General features: G+C 34.8%; 1 protein-coding gene across 1 annotated transcript in view; it reads left to right on the top strand.

The window, feature by feature from the left end:
* The window catches only part of ATG2B (autophagy related 2B), a 56076-nt gene extending 41265 nt beyond the window's left edge, over positions 1–14811 (top strand). Inside the window, exons 29-42 of the mRNA XM_032233839.1 lie at positions 94–235; positions 864–1066; positions 2260–2486; positions 2977–3085; positions 3175–3369; positions 5119–5220; positions 6060–6138; positions 6280–6484; positions 7220–7289; positions 8563–8645; positions 8802–8923; positions 9087–9241; positions 10306–10452; positions 12000–14811. Coding sequence (XP_032089730.1) covers positions 94–235; positions 864–1066; positions 2260–2486; positions 2977–3085; positions 3175–3369; positions 5119–5220; positions 6060–6138; positions 6280–6484; positions 7220–7289; positions 8563–8645; positions 8802–8923; positions 9087–9241; positions 10306–10452; positions 12000–12230 — 2070 coding nt within the window. The 3' untranslated portion in view covers positions 12231–14811. The remainder of the gene's footprint in view (positions 1–93; positions 236–863; positions 1067–2259; positions 2487–2976; positions 3086–3174; positions 3370–5118; positions 5221–6059; positions 6139–6279; positions 6485–7219; positions 7290–8562; positions 8646–8801; positions 8924–9086; positions 9242–10305; positions 10453–11999) is intronic.
* Positions 14812–19361: the final 4550 nt, after the last annotated feature.

Raw genomic sequence — 19361 nt, 5'->3', positions numbered from 1 at the left:
CCCTAAGATATCTTTGGATGTTCAGGAGTAACATCTGAAGACGTTTGTTGGGTGTCCATTTCAAATTTGGTTCTGTATAATTTTCTTATTTAGACAGATCCTTCTACTTGGCCACCTTCCCAAGGCCCAGTTCTTGCTGAAGCTGATCAACAAATTTTACGTGATTTAATGAGTGATGCTATGGAAGAGATCGAAACCCAGCAGCTGCTTTCCCCCTCTAACCTACAAGCTAATGGTAAAATCTATTTGGACTTTATTTTTAATTAAAAGATATTTAAGTTTCATATTTTTTTTGAACATATTGTATTATACTTATAATTTGCTGGCTTTTAACATATCCAAGATAAACATGATAAAATATTCTTTCTTGTTCACATTTCCAATGTAAATTTGAGGTACTTTTAAACATTCTAGACTTTATAATTTCTTAGGTAACATATACCAAAGATACATCATTTTATAAAAATTCTCCTTAAGACCATAACACAATGTAAATTTCAGCCACATATTTTCCCATTATTCCATCTGTACATTATAGCCAAAGTTTTTAACTTACTTTATCCTTCTTTTATCCCACACCATTCTTAAATTAATGTCTTTATCTAAGTTATATTTAAAAAAATATTTTGTTTTACAGTCCTCCATTATTGCTTTTTTTCTGTAACAATGTCTGGCATGTTTCAACAAAAAAACAGTAAAGATTGGACACAGTTTAAGAGTTTGGATGACATGCTAAAGTATGATTAATTTCTATTCTTCCCATATCCAAATTAGAAGAGTAAAGATGTAGTCAGTCTATCCTGGTAATCTCTTGATTACATGGAAAAGTTGAAACTTTTTCAATTTTCTCTGTTCTCTTCTAGGAAGCATGGATGAAAAGAATCAAACACCAGCACCAGCATGTTCAGATCTTTTCCTGTTTCCTGATGAAAGTGGGAATCTCTCCCAAGAGCCAAGTCCCACCTATGCATCATTTACTCCCAACATGATTAAGGAAGTTATAGGAGATGCACCTTCTGAAAATGATGACTTCTGTATTCTTTTTGCACCAAAAGCAGTTATTTCTGTAAGAAACGCCCAATGTTATTGAAAAATCAGAAATTTAAAAATGGAAAGTAGATTTTGGGATACATAGATTAAATTATGACTATTAAAATACTGTAAAATTACCATCTGGAAAGTCATTAATGTTAATAACAATTTGTACATTTGTAATATTCTTATATTAGAATCCTTGATGGAGTGATTGAAGTTCATTTAGTAATATTTATTCATCCATCCATCCATTTAGAACAGCGGTGTCAAATTCGATTTCATTGAGGGCCACATCAGGGTTGTGTTTGACCTCGGGGGCGGGTAGGATGGGCGTGGCCAGGGTGGGCACGGCCAGCTCGGCATCATTCGTGTCGGGCGCCTGTGGTGGCCTGAGCATTCTGCCAGTGAAAACAGACTCCTGAGCTCCATTTTTGGCTGTGACAGCCTCCTGCAAGCCTCTGCCAGCAAAAAGAGAGAGCTCTGTTTTTGCTGGCAGAGGCACTGTAGACCAGTCCTTCACTGTCTCCAGGTCAGCCCAATGGGCCAGATCTAAGCACCCAAGTGCCTTGAGTTTGACACCACTGATTTAGAAGGACCTGGCCTAAATTGAAAATATTCAGATTTTTAGCCAAGGTTTTTTGCTTGCATTAATAATGACTTCAGTTGCTTTTCGTATATATTAAGTGAGTTTTAAGCATTTTGTTTTGTCATTATTTTTGGTCCATTAGCTGTTTTAGAAAGTAATTGTCAATTGTGAATTTAAGTTGTCTTGGATTAAGGAAATCAGATAAATTAGTTCATTTGTTTTTATTTTTTAAAATTTTATGACTGGATAAAAATAAAACCTAAATTAATCATAGAAAATACTAATTCCAAATTTTACCTCCCTTTTTACAGAATATTTTGTGTGCTTGATATCATATTTATTTTACTTTTAATCAGTTTGAATAAAATAATTCACTGTTTCATTGTACATTAACATTCTGAATAATTTGTATTGTTACTGTCCTTTTGAAAATATGTATCATATTTCTATAAATTTATAACTTCTTTATTTTTCTCAGTTCCGATTACCCTTGACATTATTTCATTTGAGTAATATATAATTATATTTCTAATGAAAAAGACATTTCAAATTATAGAACTACTTCTGGAAATATGAAAATGGGGAAAAAATGGGGAAAGAAAAAATACGCATTCAGCTAATGGTCTTTAATCTTTTAGGATAAGGAAGAAGAGCCAGTAGTGAAAACAATGGTTGAAGATGCTATAATAATAAAAGAAAACCATTTTAGTTTACCAGTGAAAAAGGCAGATACAAGCAAGACGCCACTTCATTTTCCTGTTCCCCTCATGCGCTATGTTGTAAAAGAAATTTCACTCATTTGGCATCTTTATGGAGGAAAAGATTTTGGGAACATAACACCTACATCTCCAGCTAAAAGTTATATGTAAGTATTTCAATACCAGCCCCTTGTGCTTTTACACAGGAGCTGATAATTAGCCTTCTAAAAATTAGAAATTAACTTAAAGAATTCTAGTTATTCAGAAAAATATGCACCCTCTCCATCATTTTCTTTTGTAACTGCAGCAGCAGCAATGAAGGAGAAGATACGGTCTACCAGCCATGACTGTGAGCTCCCTGAATGCATAATTAGCATTATATTAAGCAGAAATGATTGCTTCTAAAATTGTAATTTGTTAAACAAAACATTGCTTAGCTTGATGTGTGATTCTAGCCAAAATCTTACTTCATTCATTATTGAAAATGTTTTAGTTATGTTTTAGTTATATGTTCCCTGATGACAAGGTAGTACATTCAGTTTCTTTTCTTGTTCACAAAACTCAAATTGTGCACTGAAAGAAATTGAGGTTTGAATGAGTTGTTGTGAGGTGAATTTCTAATTTAAAGAGAAAAATTATTTTTCTCTTCTTATCCAGTAGTCCTCAGAGTTCTCCTTCTCACACCCCAACAAGACATGGACGTAGTGCTGCCTGTGGAGGAAAAGGAAGGAACCCTGACTTTTTGATAGAAATACAGTTAAGCAAGGTAAGAGGGGAAATGACATTATCTGTTTTATTTCTCTAAAACTTTAACCCATCAAATTTGCTCTTTTTCCTGTCTCGTTTTTTCAAAAGGTGAAATTCCAACATGAGGTATATCCCTCAGGTGAACCAGAATGTGAACTCAGCATATTGGAACAACCTGTATCTCGTCAAATATTTATGGTTCAAGATCTTGAAATCAGAGATCGCTTGGCTACATCTCAAATGAATAAATTTCTTTATCTTTACTGTAGTAAGGAGATGCCTAGAAAGGCACATTCTAACATGGTAAGAGTTGCTGAATATTTTAATTCTGAAAATTACAAAGGAAGATAATAGAAAAGCTATTTGACTTTCTTTAGATCTGTTTTGGGCATTTAAAGCATACATATCAACTTTTTAGGGCCGTGATGGCGAACCTATGGCACACATGTCACAAGGTGCTGTCCTGTCAGCTTGTCAATGCGCATGCGTGTGCTGGCCAGTTGACTTTAGCCTCCTTTTGAGGCATTTTTTCGTGAAAAACTGGCCCTATGGGCAAACCATAAGTTCGGGAACAGACTTCCTGTTTGCTTGTTAGGACCATTTTTCGCTCCGGAGGGTGAAAAATGGCCCCACAGCCAAACCGGAAGTGATTTCCAGTTTTGCCATAGTGCCATTTTTCACCCTCCGGAGCCTTCAAAAACTGGCTCTACAGACAAACCGGAAGTCATAATTCCTGAAATTCTGGGTTCCCCATAGGGCCTTTTTCACCCTACAGAGCCTTCAGGAGACCTTCCTGAAGGCTCCGGAACCCAAAAACCTATGAGCAAACTGGAAGTCACAGTTCCCAAACTTCTGGGTTCCCCATCAGACCATTTTTCGCCCTCCGGAGCCTTCAGGGAAGCTCCTGAGGTCTCCGGAGGGCATCGGGAGGGTGTGGGGCGGTGGAGGCTGTTTTCGCCCTCCCCAGGCTCCTAGAAAGCCTCTGGAGCCTGGGGAGGGTGAAAAAACTGCTCCAAAAGCAGTCACACATGTATGCGCGCGGGCTGTGTGTGCCGTGTGCATAACATTATGGGTGTGACATGCTCATGCACGACCCCCCCTGCGCTCCCCCCGTTTTTGGCTGGGAGCCAAAAAAAGGTTCACCATCACTTTTTAGGGTCTTGACTAATCCATTTAGAGAATGTATCAAACATGGAATAAGGGTCCAACCTCAGATGGACACTTATTTATTTTATTTAGAAGAAAAGCTCTTAATTGACTTTTCAATCTCTTTCCACTATCTGTGTCATCCGTAGAACATGGAAACTGATTTTGGAATACTTCTTTTGGAAAATAGACATTTATCCAGAATGACTGGTATACTAAGTTATCCAAATGATTGATAACTCAAATCTAGACTGATAATGTTTTAGCCAGTATTTGTATCCTGATCTTAGCAGCTTCTTGCAGAATTACTATAACATGCTGACAAAAATCAATATCCACAGCCCTGATACCACACACATTTGATAGTGAAGAACTTCCTTTTTAACAAGAGATTGGCTAGATCTAAATAGTGCCTTTTGAAAAAGCACCTTTGGAATCTAATGGCTAATTCATTATAATGAAAATTTCACAAAACAGTAGCAAACTTTATTATATTCTTAGATAAGAATTTAAATATAACAACTGTTACACAAAACCATTAAATATCACAATCTTTATCTCCAAGAAGTCTAGAATTTGCCACATATAATGTTATTGATTTAAAAGCTACAATTTATATTTATAATTTAAAGCTACCACATACTGTGAATGTGAAACTGGCTTTGTTCATGTTTGCCTTGTAATGCAGAAAAAGAAATTGTGATTATCCAAAGAGATGACATATTTGTATGAATCCTCTGTTGATTATTTATTTAAGCAATTTATATGGGTGCCCATCTGACCAAAGTTACTTTGAGTAGCATACAACAATGTTACATCTTAATAAAGCAGCTATAATGCCCAGGGTCACAAACGATCCCAACTGGTAAAAGGACAACATTAACCAATATATGTTTCATTTAACAGTTGACAGTTAAGGCGTTGCATGTTCGTCCTGAGTCTGGCAGATCACCACAAGAATGTTGTTTACGAGTATCTTTAATGCCACTTCGTCTCAACATTGACCAGGTTAGTTAAGAAGACACCATACCATGTTGGAGAGATGGGTAGACCAATTGCCCCATTGTTTTCTCTTTGAAGAAAAATATTACTCATTTGGTTACCCTACCTTATTATTATTATTATATTCTTTTAATCTTTTTATGCATCAGTCAATGCAGCAAACATATCTAATGCTCCTGCCTCCCATTTTCACAACAACAACCCTCTGAGGTGAATTGTGCCGGGAGTGACTAGCTCAAGGTCACCCAACTGGTTTTTCATGCTTAAAGCAAACCTAGAATTCACAGTCTTCTGATTTCTAGGCCAGCACATTACCCATTATTTCAGCTCTTTGTATTTGATACTCTTTCATTAATTTTGAAAGTATTATGAATGTCTCTTTACTTTATGAATATTTTTTTAAAAAATTATTCACTGTGGAGAAATTAAAACTTGTTTTGGAACCTAGCCAGTTTTGTTTTTCATTATTTTTATTATTATAGTTTTCTTTTAGGAAAAAGTATGAATAGTTATGTATTGAGTGTGTTTTGTGTCACATATACATAGATGTGTATTTATGTAGTTCAAATACATATGATTGTAAGATAAACTTCATTGTTAATAATACAGTACTTTGGGTTTTATATTCAAAAATTCTATGTGACAAATGATTAATTAGTCAAATATTAGTGTTTAGTATACTATTTAGTATTATACTAATTAGTAATAGTACTAATGCTGTTAATACTATGTATTACTATAGCTAGTAAATTCTATTATTAGTATTTTCCATCTCTACATATGATCCCATAATGAACAATGTAATAATTTCCTTTTCTTAGTATATACTGCTTTTTATTTTGTAGGATGCCTTGTTTTTCTTGAAGGATTTTTTCACTAGCCTATCGACAGAAGTAGAAGTCCTAATGACTCCAGATCCTGAGGGTAAATATTCTGATGTAAAATCATATTATACAGCAGACATTTAAAATAAATTATATGAATTATATAAATATATAATTAATTTGAAAACAGCTATGTAGAAATAATGACTATTTATTTTAATATTAATTATTTTATTTGCAGTTAAAAAGCCTCCTGGTCCTGAAGTAACATGTATTTTGCCCAGGCATCAGAGTGGTTTGAAAGAACCAAATCCAGTCATTTCTATTTCATTACATAAGCAATCAAGTCAGAATGGAAGTGTTGATTCTGTGGATATGCTCAATGGAGATGACCATAATCTCTCACATGAAGAAGCATCATTCAGTGATCAGCCAGTATTTTTCAGGTACATTTGGGACACCAGCTGAAAATCTTTATTTCTTTTCTGAAGTTTGGCTGTTTGATCTGCAGGATGCTGCAAAAAGGAGGGACAGTGGGTGGTTGCTTACCCCTACTCTAAAATGTCTGTCTCTTCTCATGTTACTTTTTCAAAAGCTCCGTTTTGGCACCTTTGCCTGTAAAATCAACTGACTTCTTTCAGATGCTTGTAGTCATGAATTCACTATAGATAGTTTTGTTAAATATAATCACAGCTAAATATTTCCCTCCAATAGAGTGAACAATTTACCTCTCTGTGATAATATTTTCATTTTTATTCAAGTGTATTATAATAGGAAATTTAAATGAAAATAAAGATCAGAAAAGAAAGGGAAATAAGAGAAGGAGAAAGAAATGCAAGGGTATAGAAAGGAAAGAAAAAAGCAGTGACTTCTGGTTTTTTACACTGCAGTAAAGTTCAGAATAAAGTTACAACCAACTTCTTGTTTTACATTTCTAGTAGACACAAACCACTTCTGTAACAGTTAATCTAATCTAACCCTCAGATTACTTAAATAATAATAAAGGCTGGAGATACGCCATTTGTTTAAAAAAGCCCCTTGATTCTCCTGAAGCAATGCTGATTCTAATCTTTAACAGAGATTAAGATTGTGTTACTGTAAATATTGTTTTTATTTTCCATTCTCAATTTTCCCCTAAGCCTTTTTCTGTGTATTATCTTACCACTTCTCTTTCTTTTCAGAGAGTTTCGATTTACTTCAGAAGTCCCGATACGTCTTGATTATCATGGTAAACATGTGTCTATGGATCAGGTTTGTTAAACCTTATGCTGTCAGATAAAATGTCTTCTTTCCATTAATTGTGGCTTCATATATGCTTTAGTAATACCAAATCGTTGAGATAATACAAAACTGAATTAGAATAATTCCACACCAAGTTAGAAATTTAATGACACACAAAAATTTAAGCAACCATTTTTGAAAACTTGTTTTTTTAAAGAATGAATCTCCTGGTTTTTTTTTTTTAAATGAAGGATTCATGTTATTCACTGGAATATTTGCCCTGTTTGCCAAGCTGAAATAAACAGTGATACCCTTTCAAATTAATTGCTTTCCCCCCAGTTTATTCATTAGCTTTTTAGGCCATTGATCTTAGTAGTCAGTAGTCAGTTTGCAGGAAAAAAAAGCATCTATACTGGGATAATACTATATAGCAATAACAGACTTACATAGCATTTCACACTGCTTTACAGCCATCTCTTAAGTGGTTTACAGCGTCAGCATATTGCTCCCAACAATATGGGTCCTCATTTTACCGATCTCGGAAGGATGGAAGGCTGAGTCAACCTTGAGCTGGTGAGATTTGAACTGCCGAACTGCTGGCATACAACAGTCAGCAGAAGTAATCTGCAGTATTGCGTTCTAACCACCGTGCAACCATGTCACAATATATCAATTGATATAGCGCTATTCTATTTCATTTTAAAAATGCCCTCTTGGAAAAGCTTTATCTTGGTCAACTTCCAGAAAGCCAATAAAGTTGAAGCAAGCCTAACTTCCTTAGAAAGTGGTTGTTCCATAGGAGGATAATACATACAGAATTTGGGAGCAATATCTGAAAAGTAATCATACAGAAGGCAGTTACTATATTAAAAAAAAGTTGGGCTTATTGTGGATTTCCATTACAGATAGTCCTCAAGGTACAACAACTCATTCAGCAATGGTTCAGAGTTACAACAGGGCTGAATGAGGCGGACTAGTCTGCAAAATTACACCCATTACAACATCCCACAGTCATGTAATCATCATTTGCAACCTTCCCTGCCTGCTTCCAACAAGCAAAGTCAATGGGAAAGACAGGAGGAAGTTGCAAATCACTGCTGCTACCATCTTTTCTTTTCTTTTTGCCTGTCCATTCACAGGATCTGTGCATGTGTCCACTCCTCATAGCATCCACCCACATTTCTTACCCACAGTTAACTATTAAATGAAAATAGGCATAATATGTGAAAGGCAGACTGAAGGATTTCTTTTACTTTGAGTTTCTGATGAATTTATAGATGAACTAAATATATTTAATTTTCAGGGTACATTGGCTGGGATTCTGATTGGTCTCGCTCAGTTAAATTGCTCAGAATTAAAACTGAAGAGACTTTGTTATCGACATGGGTAAGCTTATTTAATTATCATATTTATTTGAATAGTTAATCTCTATCAACAGAACAAAACAAAGCAGTTTAATTCTCATATCTTTTCTTTTTCTTAATTTTCAAATATCAGTAGTGTGTGTATGTGTGTGTGTATTAATAATACTATTTATTATAGGTTGCTGGGTGTGGATAAGCTGTTTTCTTATGCCTTATCTGAATGGCTTAATGACATCAGAAAGAACCAACTACCAGGTATTCTTGGAGGTGTTGGGCCAATTCATTCATTCATTCAACTAGGTAAGGCTGTTAAATGTTCTTGACATTTTTTCAAAATTATTATTATTTGTATTATTAAGAGCATTTCAGTTTAAATATATATGTAAATGTGTTTTCCATTATCTGCTTAAAGAAGAAATACTTGGCCATATTGGTTATTTGTAATATTCTCTCTTTGATTCAGTTCAGGGCCTAAAAGATTTGGTGTGGTTACCAATAGAGCAATACCGAAAAGATGGCCGTATTGTGAGAGGCTTCCAGAGAGGAGCAGCTTCTTTTGGTACATGTACTGCAATGGCAGCATTAGAACTGACAAATAGAATGGTTCAGACCATACAGGTATATTTTCCATTTATGCTTGCTGACAATTGAAGACAATTTTTTGATTAATTTTGAAGCACATAAAATATTAGAACATACATGAACATACAAGAACATACAAGCCTTCAGCTGAATAAACTAAGGTGTCTGTCACATACTTAATTTGGATAAGGGAAGTTCTGGTCTGTAATGAAGAATAACTTTAAGGGTTTGGCACAATGTACAAATAGTTTAAATTTTTGTTAGATTGACTTTATTCAAAACTAGACAAATACCCATTGAGCTGATAGGCAACATGGAAGGTAGTAGAACAGGGGTATCAAACTCAATTTCATTGAGGGCCACATCAGGGTTGTGTTTGAACTCGGGGAATGGGGGGTGGGTTGGGCTGGGCTGGACATGGCCAACTTGAGGTCACTCGTGTCCGTGCCTGTGGTGGCCTGAATGCTCTGCCAGAAAAAAAAATGGGCTCCTGAGCTCAGTTTTTGGCTGCAATGGCCTCCTGCAATTCTCTGCCAGTGAAAACAGAGCTCGGCCCCTCCTGAGCTCTGTTTTCACTGGCAGAGGGTTGTTGGAGGCCGTCACACCCAAAAATGGAGCTGGGAAGCCTGTTTTCACTAGCAGGGCAGCCCTGCGGGCCAGATCTAAGCAACCCACCAGTCGGATCCAGACTCCAGGCCTTGAGTTTGACACCTCTAGTAGTAGAGAAAGGAGGGAACCTTAATGCATAACAGCTATCTAGATTATGCAGTAAATGAAATGTATTTTGAACAACTGTCTTGTAATTGGCATTCTTAATAAATAAGATTCAAATATAATTCATTTCTGTGAAAATAGTTGTTCCCTTTAAATTTCAAAACCCACTCTTGAACTTTTGCAAATAACTTTTGTAAGCATAGCTTATAAATGTTCTATTACATTATATTAAATGTTATATGATGTGTTACATTAAGATACATCTTAAGTCCTGAGGCATTGACAGGGGATGTTAGGGATGAAACATAGTTATAATTCATAAATCATTGGTTTATTCTCTGTTCTATTATTGATATATTGTTATTTTTATTGAAATTGAAATCTAGGCAGCTGCCGAAACAGCTTATGACATGGTTTCCCCTGGGCCTAGTTTAAATGACACAAAGAAGATCAAACGACTTTCTCGTCGTCTAGCTTACCAGCCTGTAGATCTTCGTGAGGGTGTGGCAAAAGCATACAGTGTTGTAAAAGAGGTAAAGTGTAAATTAATTAATTACTAAAAATATCTCCTCTTTTGTTGGTAGATTGTATCTTGTTGTTTGCTATAAAATGAGATATATTTATGTTCGCCTCCTAAGCATTAAATTGAAAACAATATTAAAAATAATAAAAACATAAGAGGAATGGAAAATGAAAGCTAAAATGAACATTTTCATCTAACATTTAGATTAGCAGTATACCTTCATAGCCAGAATGACTTTGGGAGCCACTCCCAAACTGCATACATGTGCTAACAGAATGCAGGCTGATAGAGAAGAACCTCTCAAATCCATTCTCAGAAATCCCATCAACAAAGTCTTATCTTGTCAGGATTCAGTCTCAATTTGCAGGTCTAAGATTATCATCCCAGTATACGTATTTATTCTTTAGTGTTTTTGAGTATCAACATCTTTCAGGGTACTCCAGAGACATGAATTATCTAGCATAAACATCATTTTAATTCTGGGATTTTTGCTGTATTTAGATCATTTCCTATCATATTACAAAAATGTCAAAAATGCATAACATTTCTCATTATTTTGTATAATAATGTCACTGTGCTAATCTGCTTTTTGTGATCAGAAAAGTTTGATAACATATTTTCCCTTACACCAAATTTGATTTGAATATTCTTGTAATTTTAATCAGCAAACGAGTATTAATAACTCCTTCATCCCCAAAAGGAGAAATGTCATCAATATATATGCCATAAAATGTGGGGTTTGAGATCTTTCCAGCCCAAGTTGATAGCAGCTAACAATATTCACATATCCATCAGTCATTAGTCACTAGCTTCAGTCATTAATTTCTGTTTATTTGTCTATTCTGTACCCCTTTCATTTTTGTATATTTAATGAAATAACATAATTAAAAAAAGAAAACAAAAATCCAAGGGAGATAGAAATTACAGTGTAAACATAACTGAATATTTTTGTGAAAGAGCTTTATAGAATTTTTAGTCTTTCCCAAAAATATATCATGGAGTGATTGGGATCTTTGAATGAATGAATAAATGAATATAAATAATGAATAAATAAATAAATAAAATAATTGATATGTGACATTCAAATGGTTTGTGTACTGTCATCTATTAAACAGCAGCTGTTTTTTTTACTCTAATCTTTTGGAAAGATACTTCTGTATCCCAATGTAGGTTCTGACTATTGTAAGATAATCTTATTTTTCATAATCTGCATTGATTGATTAAAGTCACTTTCAGTATTTTGTATCTCTGCAAAAGATTTGCCGCAAAAATATATTCTATTTTTCATTTCTATTTGAATCATTCCCTCTGAAAACTGTTGAACCTAGAGTGCTCAAAAACAATCAATAGTGTTGCAGAATGTTGATTCATTGTATTATCTCCATATGGGAAGGCAGCGCCAGGTCTCAGGTGAAACTGAGAGGTTTTGTTGAATGAGATCCTCAGCCTAGAAAACTGCTGATCTAAATCTCTGAAATGGTTTTTGGAGAAGTGACTTCATTAGACAAGACTGTTCAACTCCATTTACGTTGTTTTGTATGTTTGTAATTTTTTCAGGGGATTACAGATACGGCACATACAATTTATGAAACTGCTACACGTGAACATGAAAACAGAGGGGTAACTGGAGCAGTAGGAGGAGTTCTCCGCCAGATTCCGCCAACTGTAGTTAAACCGCTAATAGTTGCAACAGAAGCAACATCAAATGTTTTAGGAGGCATGAGGAATCAGATAAGGCCTGATGTACGTCAGGAGGAATCTCAGAAGTGGCGTCTTGAAGAGGATTAATATGTTAAATATATTTGATATGCAGAGATTGGGAATCTGGAAGAAACAATTTCCTCATGGTAATTTAGGATGGGGACATATCTTTTCCATATGCTCATCTCAGGAATTTAAAAAGCGCATAAACATATTTGATGTCAAAAACTGGATTATTCATAGAGAAAAGCAAGTTTAGCATTTTAGTCATTTGCATAATGCATGTTCCCAGTACCTGCTGGTCAGTGCCAAACAAGGTCATCATGTGTTGCCAAATCCATAGTGGGTTGGTTTGTGACCAGGTACCATATTTTCCTCAATGTTTTGTGTTGGAATCTTTAATTTTTCCTTTGAAACAACGTCCCATCAGCTACTCTGAGTGTACATGTAAGTTTTAAAAGATTCCCAAGCTTAGGGGTGTATCAGTTCCCTTCTGTAACAGGGTAGAATTTGACACGAGAGGGGTCATTTCAGGATATTAAAAATTGAATTTTCAAATATTTTTGGATTGTTACTTTGCCTTTCATGCAGCACTTAAGAAAGAGGACAATCTGTCTTGATACCTTCTTGATATCAGAATGTCATTTTCATATAATTGTGAAGATTAATTATGTTGACTACATACTGAATTCCTCCTTTTGTGGAGATCCGAGCAATCTGAACGTTGCAGACATGTTCTGTTGTTTTGCACTTTAAAGAATTTAGCCTGTACATTGCTTTTTTTAAATAGTTAATAAAATGAACTTTGTGGTTTATCTTAATATGAGTTCAGCATTTATGAAAGTTATTATTTATAAGACAAAATACTACATGATTGTCAATGACAATAAAAATGGATTATGGTGCTTAAAAGTATTCAGGTTTGCTGTGTAGCAACAAAGATTGCAAGATATGTGCACTTGCACTTACATACAAATAGCAACTATAAAAGAAGAGTGGTTTCTTGAAATAAAAGTATTGGTAATTGTATAAGTTAGTATGGATTTTTGTTTCAACTTAAAAATCTTTGCGTGTTACATGTTTACCCCATACTTTCCTTCAATTTTCTCTATAAGAATATTAATTTCATATGATTTTAAAATATACTGCTTCTTTCCTAATGGTTTCTTTAATAGTTTTGTCTTCAAATGCTACTTTTTTCTAAGTCCATCCCAATAAGACAGCCAATCTGTGCAGAGTTCAGTAATAATATATATGCAGAAAAGATGCGGCTATAGATTCCTGATAAGAAAAAACAGAAAAACCACCCAAACCTTTGCATTGATGAAAAATGCAGCTATCTCTTCCCAACAAAATTTCCACTATTTATTAATTTAAGTATTTGGAAAATAAATAAGCTGTGTTCAAACAAGCTATTTGTAAGTTTAATGAACTTTAAAAAACCTACTAGCTGGAGGTAGCCGAACAGTATGTCTTTATGCATGTACTATAGAGAGAAATTGTCAGTATCTTGCAATTCTGGTGGATTTAGATGCTAATAGAATAAAGAATGCCATGAAATCTTGGGCATGAGTAGATTTAGCAAAACAGTAATATAAAAGTCAAGTGTGTTAATAGGAAAATTGCATACTAACCTGCTATCCTCTTCATCCAATATTTATATTTATGACATTAGTCATAATAACTAATCCTAAGACATTTGGCACCTGCCCTTAGATGAATTCTTATGAGTTCAAAATATTGCCTGATAGTCATACAAGGTTGTGATAATCTAAGTTGGATGCTAAAAATCCTTTATAAAATTATTTAATATCAATTGATAATTCTCTTTCCTAGTGATTGTAAGATCAGCAAAAACACCAAACTATAAAGCAGTATGTTTTATATGAGTTAGGATATAAACACTATATGTGTGCTAAGTGTATTGCAGAGAGCATCTACTATTAATAGCAATTTAGCTAGGTGGCCATGACCTATAGCAGTTTAAGATAAAATGTAAAGAAGGATGAGTTAACTAACTTTAACTAGGAATAAATCAAAACCTTAATGGTTATTTCAAAAAAAGCATTTTTCTTGGTGAATTTCCAAAACCACATTGTAACTACTAATTATTCTTTTATAATAAAAATAATGATGTCCTATTTGTTAATTGCCCTTTAAGAATAGGACTAAATCACATCATATTTGCTGAATGAGTGAGATGAACCAGGCCACAATAATCCTGACTTCCTGATGTTGCACTTTTGGGGAGCTGGAGGCATCTGCTTATAGTCAAGCAAGCAGTTATGTTCTTCTCATTGCTCAACACTGGCTGTCCAGAAATTTAAATGCAGGACAAGTAAGACATGCTTTTGTCCCCTTTATCTTCTGTGCATTGGCACTTTCTTTTCCAATTTTTATTAGCTCTTTATTTGGCTTCTTAGTTCCAGTATTAAACAAGCAAACAAAACAATTCAACCTTTACTTTTTAAATATGTATGCTGTATAGAAATTTCTCACTATTTTGCAGTGGTCATATCTCTAAAAGTAACAATACAAATAAGGGTATGGTATGCTTTTGATTGCTTTGTTCACTCTGAGTCATTCATGATTGTTGTAGATTATTTCATTAAATTTATTATAGGTGCCCACTTGAATAGACACTGGTGGTTTACAAACATGTAACACTGATTAAAATAATCAAAACACAGATAAAAAGCAGCCTGGACTAAAAACACCCATTGAAGCACGCATGACAGTCCATTTCCATGACAGTCCATTCCCCCAAACCCATTAATTGCAGGCCTGGGACTAAAGCCAGGTTTGATCTCTTGTAAGGACACTATTCCTTAAAAAAAAAATACATCAAAACTCTTGATGTAGATTAGGAGTGTCCAAACTTGGCAACTGTAAGACCTATGGACTTCAACTTCCAGAATTCCCCAGTCAGCATAGAGTTGAAGTCCACAATCTTAAAGTTGCCAAGGTTGGATGCCCCAATGTAGATGATAATGGGAGTATTAGTTGTACAAATCATTAGTTCTTTTTATAACCACCCTTCATATTTAAAATATCTTACGTGAATAGCTGCCTGTATAGGTCCTACTTTTTCTTCAAAAAAAAAAAGCTGCTAACAACAACTGATCTCTGGTTTTGAAACAATATATCTCTAGTTCATAAGAATTGAACAATTCGTTTTCCTCTCAAAGTTTTACTTGGTGATAGTTTAGTTTTAAAACAGGTGGGCTCATTAGCATACAATTAGCAAGTGAATAGAATTGTCTATGGAAAGTGATTCAACTGATAGGGGTTTCATGTATTTATCTAAAGAAAGCACTTAGAAAAAAAGGAAATCCCCTACAAACATGAAGCTTCACAGCCATAGAATATCCATGGGTCATAATTGATAAGGCATTTCCTGTGTACTTTGTCCTTTGCTTTAGAACCATACTTAGTTTGTATTAACGTCATTTTATTTAACATTGTTTAATAATCTATACCATAAAAAGAATTTTTGGAATTTTGTATCTCATATCAGCTGCAGATGTAAAGAAAGAAACTGGATCTATTTCAGATGAAGCATTTAGTCAACCTGTAAATGTGATAACTATTTTTATTTGTATCATACATGTAAAATAATAATAGCAGTTAATTGAGGCTAAATATATATTACAAAATAGCATCATAGCAATAGAATATAGTTTTTAACACTAAAAACAGGTGGGTGTTTGCATTCCTGGATTATTTATTATTTCACCTCATCTATCACCAGCCTAGTAGAATTTATGCTTTTGAGAGCAACTTTTATGTGCTGAAAAAGCGGAATCATGTTTACATTTTGAAATCAAGTTAGGTCATTACTACTAATGATTCACTTCTTCTGGATTTCTCATACAAAAAAAACATTGCTCAAGAAGATGCACTGTTTACATACATTTGTATTTTTTCTTATATTTGTTGATTACTTTTTGTGGTATCATTTGTATATAGTTACTAATGCAAAGCAACTGTATAACCATATGAAAAGCAGAAGCTTCTCTGAAAATAGAAAATAGTTGTACTCTATTTTTCCATATACTTCTAAATTACTGTAATGTCTCCCTCCTCCAAGCTACATTTGAGCATAGCTCATTTATCGCTAGTTTTGATGCATATTCAATAATAGAGACTTTATATTAACAAGGTATTCTGTCCATAACTTTTTCAACTGGTGTCATTATTGAAATAAACAAAAACTGTTTCACGTGAATGTTCTTGTATGAGTGTATTAGCACTTGGTTTACTTTTTTGTTATAATCTTCCAGGACAGAAATAAAATTAAAACTTCTGCATTCCGCGGAACACAGCATGGGCCATCTCATTTGTAGAATGCAACACATTAAATTGGAATCTAAAGGACAGTGCACCTAAAGGCAAGAATATCTACACTACAGCACTGAATAGTGAGATGGGACATGGATTAGTAAACAAGCCAGTAGAGGTCAAATACTATTGTCATCTGATCCTGCCTTAAACATTGCTTACAAACATTGTTTACTATCAACAGTCAATGAGAAATCAAAGGATATGTACATATGTATATATGAAGTATTAGTAAAATACTATTGAAAAACCCTTCAGTGTACCCTTCTTGGGGAATTAAGATAGATATGTCTCAGCCTGGTCCTTCAGCTCTTCCAAAATGTACCTATCACCGCTGTAACTTAGTGCATCCATCTTGCTGCTGGTCATCATCATGTCATCCTTTCCATCTTTCTCAATAATAGAATTTTCTGAGTTAGGTCTTCATATACTGTGCCCAAAATAGAATAGTTTGAGTCTGGTCATTTGTGCTTTGAATGAGAATCCTAGCTTGATTGGTTCAATAATCTATTTGTTTGCTTTCTTGGCTACCCATGAAGTTTTCAGGAGCCATTTCAAGGAAATAATGCAATATTTCTTGAGGCAGAAATGGCTGGCATACCATGGCTGTCCTTTCATGTTTGAGTAGACAATGCTAGAGTGTTATTTTTTTCAAAACCGATCTGCCTGCATAAATGACCTCCTTCCAGTGCTCCACCCAAAGTCTTTCCTATTAGATTAGTTCCAGTGTGAGGTATAGCAAATTAAATTACGTGATAAAAGTATTTCATCAAAATTAAATTCTTTTTTTTAAAAAAACAAAGTTCAAATGAACTCAACTACAACAAAATAGGTAAACAGTCATTTCACACATTTAATCTATATGCCAGTTTTAATGAGAGGAATGTTGTTATTGTAGTAACAATTTCAACAATTTATGTTAATTCTTCAAAATAAAATATTAATAGTTTATCAGACATATCGTGCAATCATCAAAAAATTTCCTTTGATTCACAATAATGAAACACAACCATACATTTTTTTTTAAAAAAATCTCATAACAATGCATCATGTCAGACGTCCAAAGCCCTCTAAAACTTACTGCTTGCAAACGTCTTCTGGAAGGTAGGTTATTCTGCAGACAAAAGCTTCATCACAAAAAATTCTTCCAATCTTCATCCCTTCACCAATGTCCTGCAAATGAGGGGCAACTGGCTGCTTTTGCTGATACCATGGAAATGATTGGTTCAATTCTATTGGGGAAGTGCAATCTTGCAGGAAACAGCATCAAACAGTGAAGAACTTTATAAAGGACTATATATTGACCAGTTTTGTAAAATGCACCTAGAATTTAATAGGAAGCCAGGGCAGGGCCTGCAAAAGACATGTAATATAATGCCCAGTGGTAAGCACCCCTGAGAACCTAGGCCACTGCATTTTGCATCAACTGAAATTTCCAGGGGTCTTTAAACTCAGCTCCATATAATGTGCATTGCACTAAGCTAATTGGGTGGTGATAAGGTCAGGTCCTCACATCCCAAATGAGGCCAGAACTGACATTTCAGTTGAAACTGGGCTAAAGACCCCTGGCCTGGGTCTCCATGTGCTGAACCAGGAGGTCCCTCAACTTGCTTGAGAGGCAGTGTAACCCCATCCAGAGGGGGAAAATGGGGATTATAAGAACCTTAATGTGTAAATAATTCCATAGGCAATAGTACTGAGGGCCAGAAAGAGACCATTGCAATATCCCTATGGTCCTGTGATCAAAATCCAGATGCTTGGTAACTGATTCATTTATGACAGTTAATAGTGTCCTGGGGTCAGGTAATTTCCTTTTGTTATCTTCTGATAGGCAAAGTCAATAGGGAAGCCAGATTCACTTAACAAGTGTGACAAGAAAGGTCTTAAAACGGGCCAAACATAACAAATGTTTCACTACCTGCATTATTGGTCTCTTCCCATTGAGACCAAGAGCCAAGGTGGCGCAGTGGTTAAATGCAGCACTGCAGGCTACTGCTAGATCAGCAGGTCAGCGGTTCAAATCTCACCGGCTCAGGGTTGACTCAGCCTTCCATCCTTCCGAGGTGGGTAAAATGAGGACCCAGATTGTTGGGGGCAATATGCTGACTCTCTGTAAACCGCTTAGAGAGGCCTGAAAGGCCTATGAAGCGGTATATAAGTCTACTGCTATTGCTATTGCTATTGCTATTTTTTCTGGATTAGTACATATAACTGAATGTGGCTGAATAGTGTATGTTTCCTAATTTTGGATGATATTTCATACATCTGATGAATGAACATTGACATAATAAGTATGTTAGGTTTCATATATTACATTTCCTATTAACACAGGGTATTGTACCAATAATTTAAATCCCCTTGTCTTGGATTCAATTTTAATTTTGCACTTTGATGGGGTATCTAACACATGAAAGACTCATATAGTACTGACTTAAAATGTTCACTTTTGTATTCATTTATTGAGTTATAATGGTTGAACAGTAGAGGGAGCACAATAAATATTTGGTTTTTCTTTGTTCAGCTGTTTAAGACTACAGAATAGTTTGATTCATTTTTATTATTGGCTTAAATCTAAAAAAATCAATTTGTACAAATTGTGCTTTTAAGTTGCACCTTGTGAAATACATGCCAGACTAGGAGGTGGAAAGTTATCTTCTACCACTGCTCTGTTTGTTCTAAAATGTAACAATTTATGATTTTAGCAGGGGTGGGTTTCAGCTGGTATGGACTGGTATGGGCATACCGATTGATGAAATTTAGCATGCCTTAGTGCACCGGTTCTTCCGGAGGCCCCTGACAAACCCATGTGGCATGCGCTGTCCTCTTCTCTCTGATAGCCGCCTCATTTCCAATGAAGGTGGTGGGAAATTTATCCAT

Source organism: Thamnophis elegans, chromosome 1 (assembly GCF_009769535.1).
Source record: "Thamnophis elegans isolate rThaEle1 chromosome 1, rThaEle1.pri, whole genome shotgun sequence".
Taxonomy (NCBI): Eukaryota; Metazoa; Chordata; class Lepidosauria; order Squamata; family Colubridae; genus Thamnophis; species Thamnophis elegans.
The sequence above is the reverse complement of the archived record's forward strand: the minus strand, read 5'-3'. Positions and strand labels throughout refer to the sequence as shown.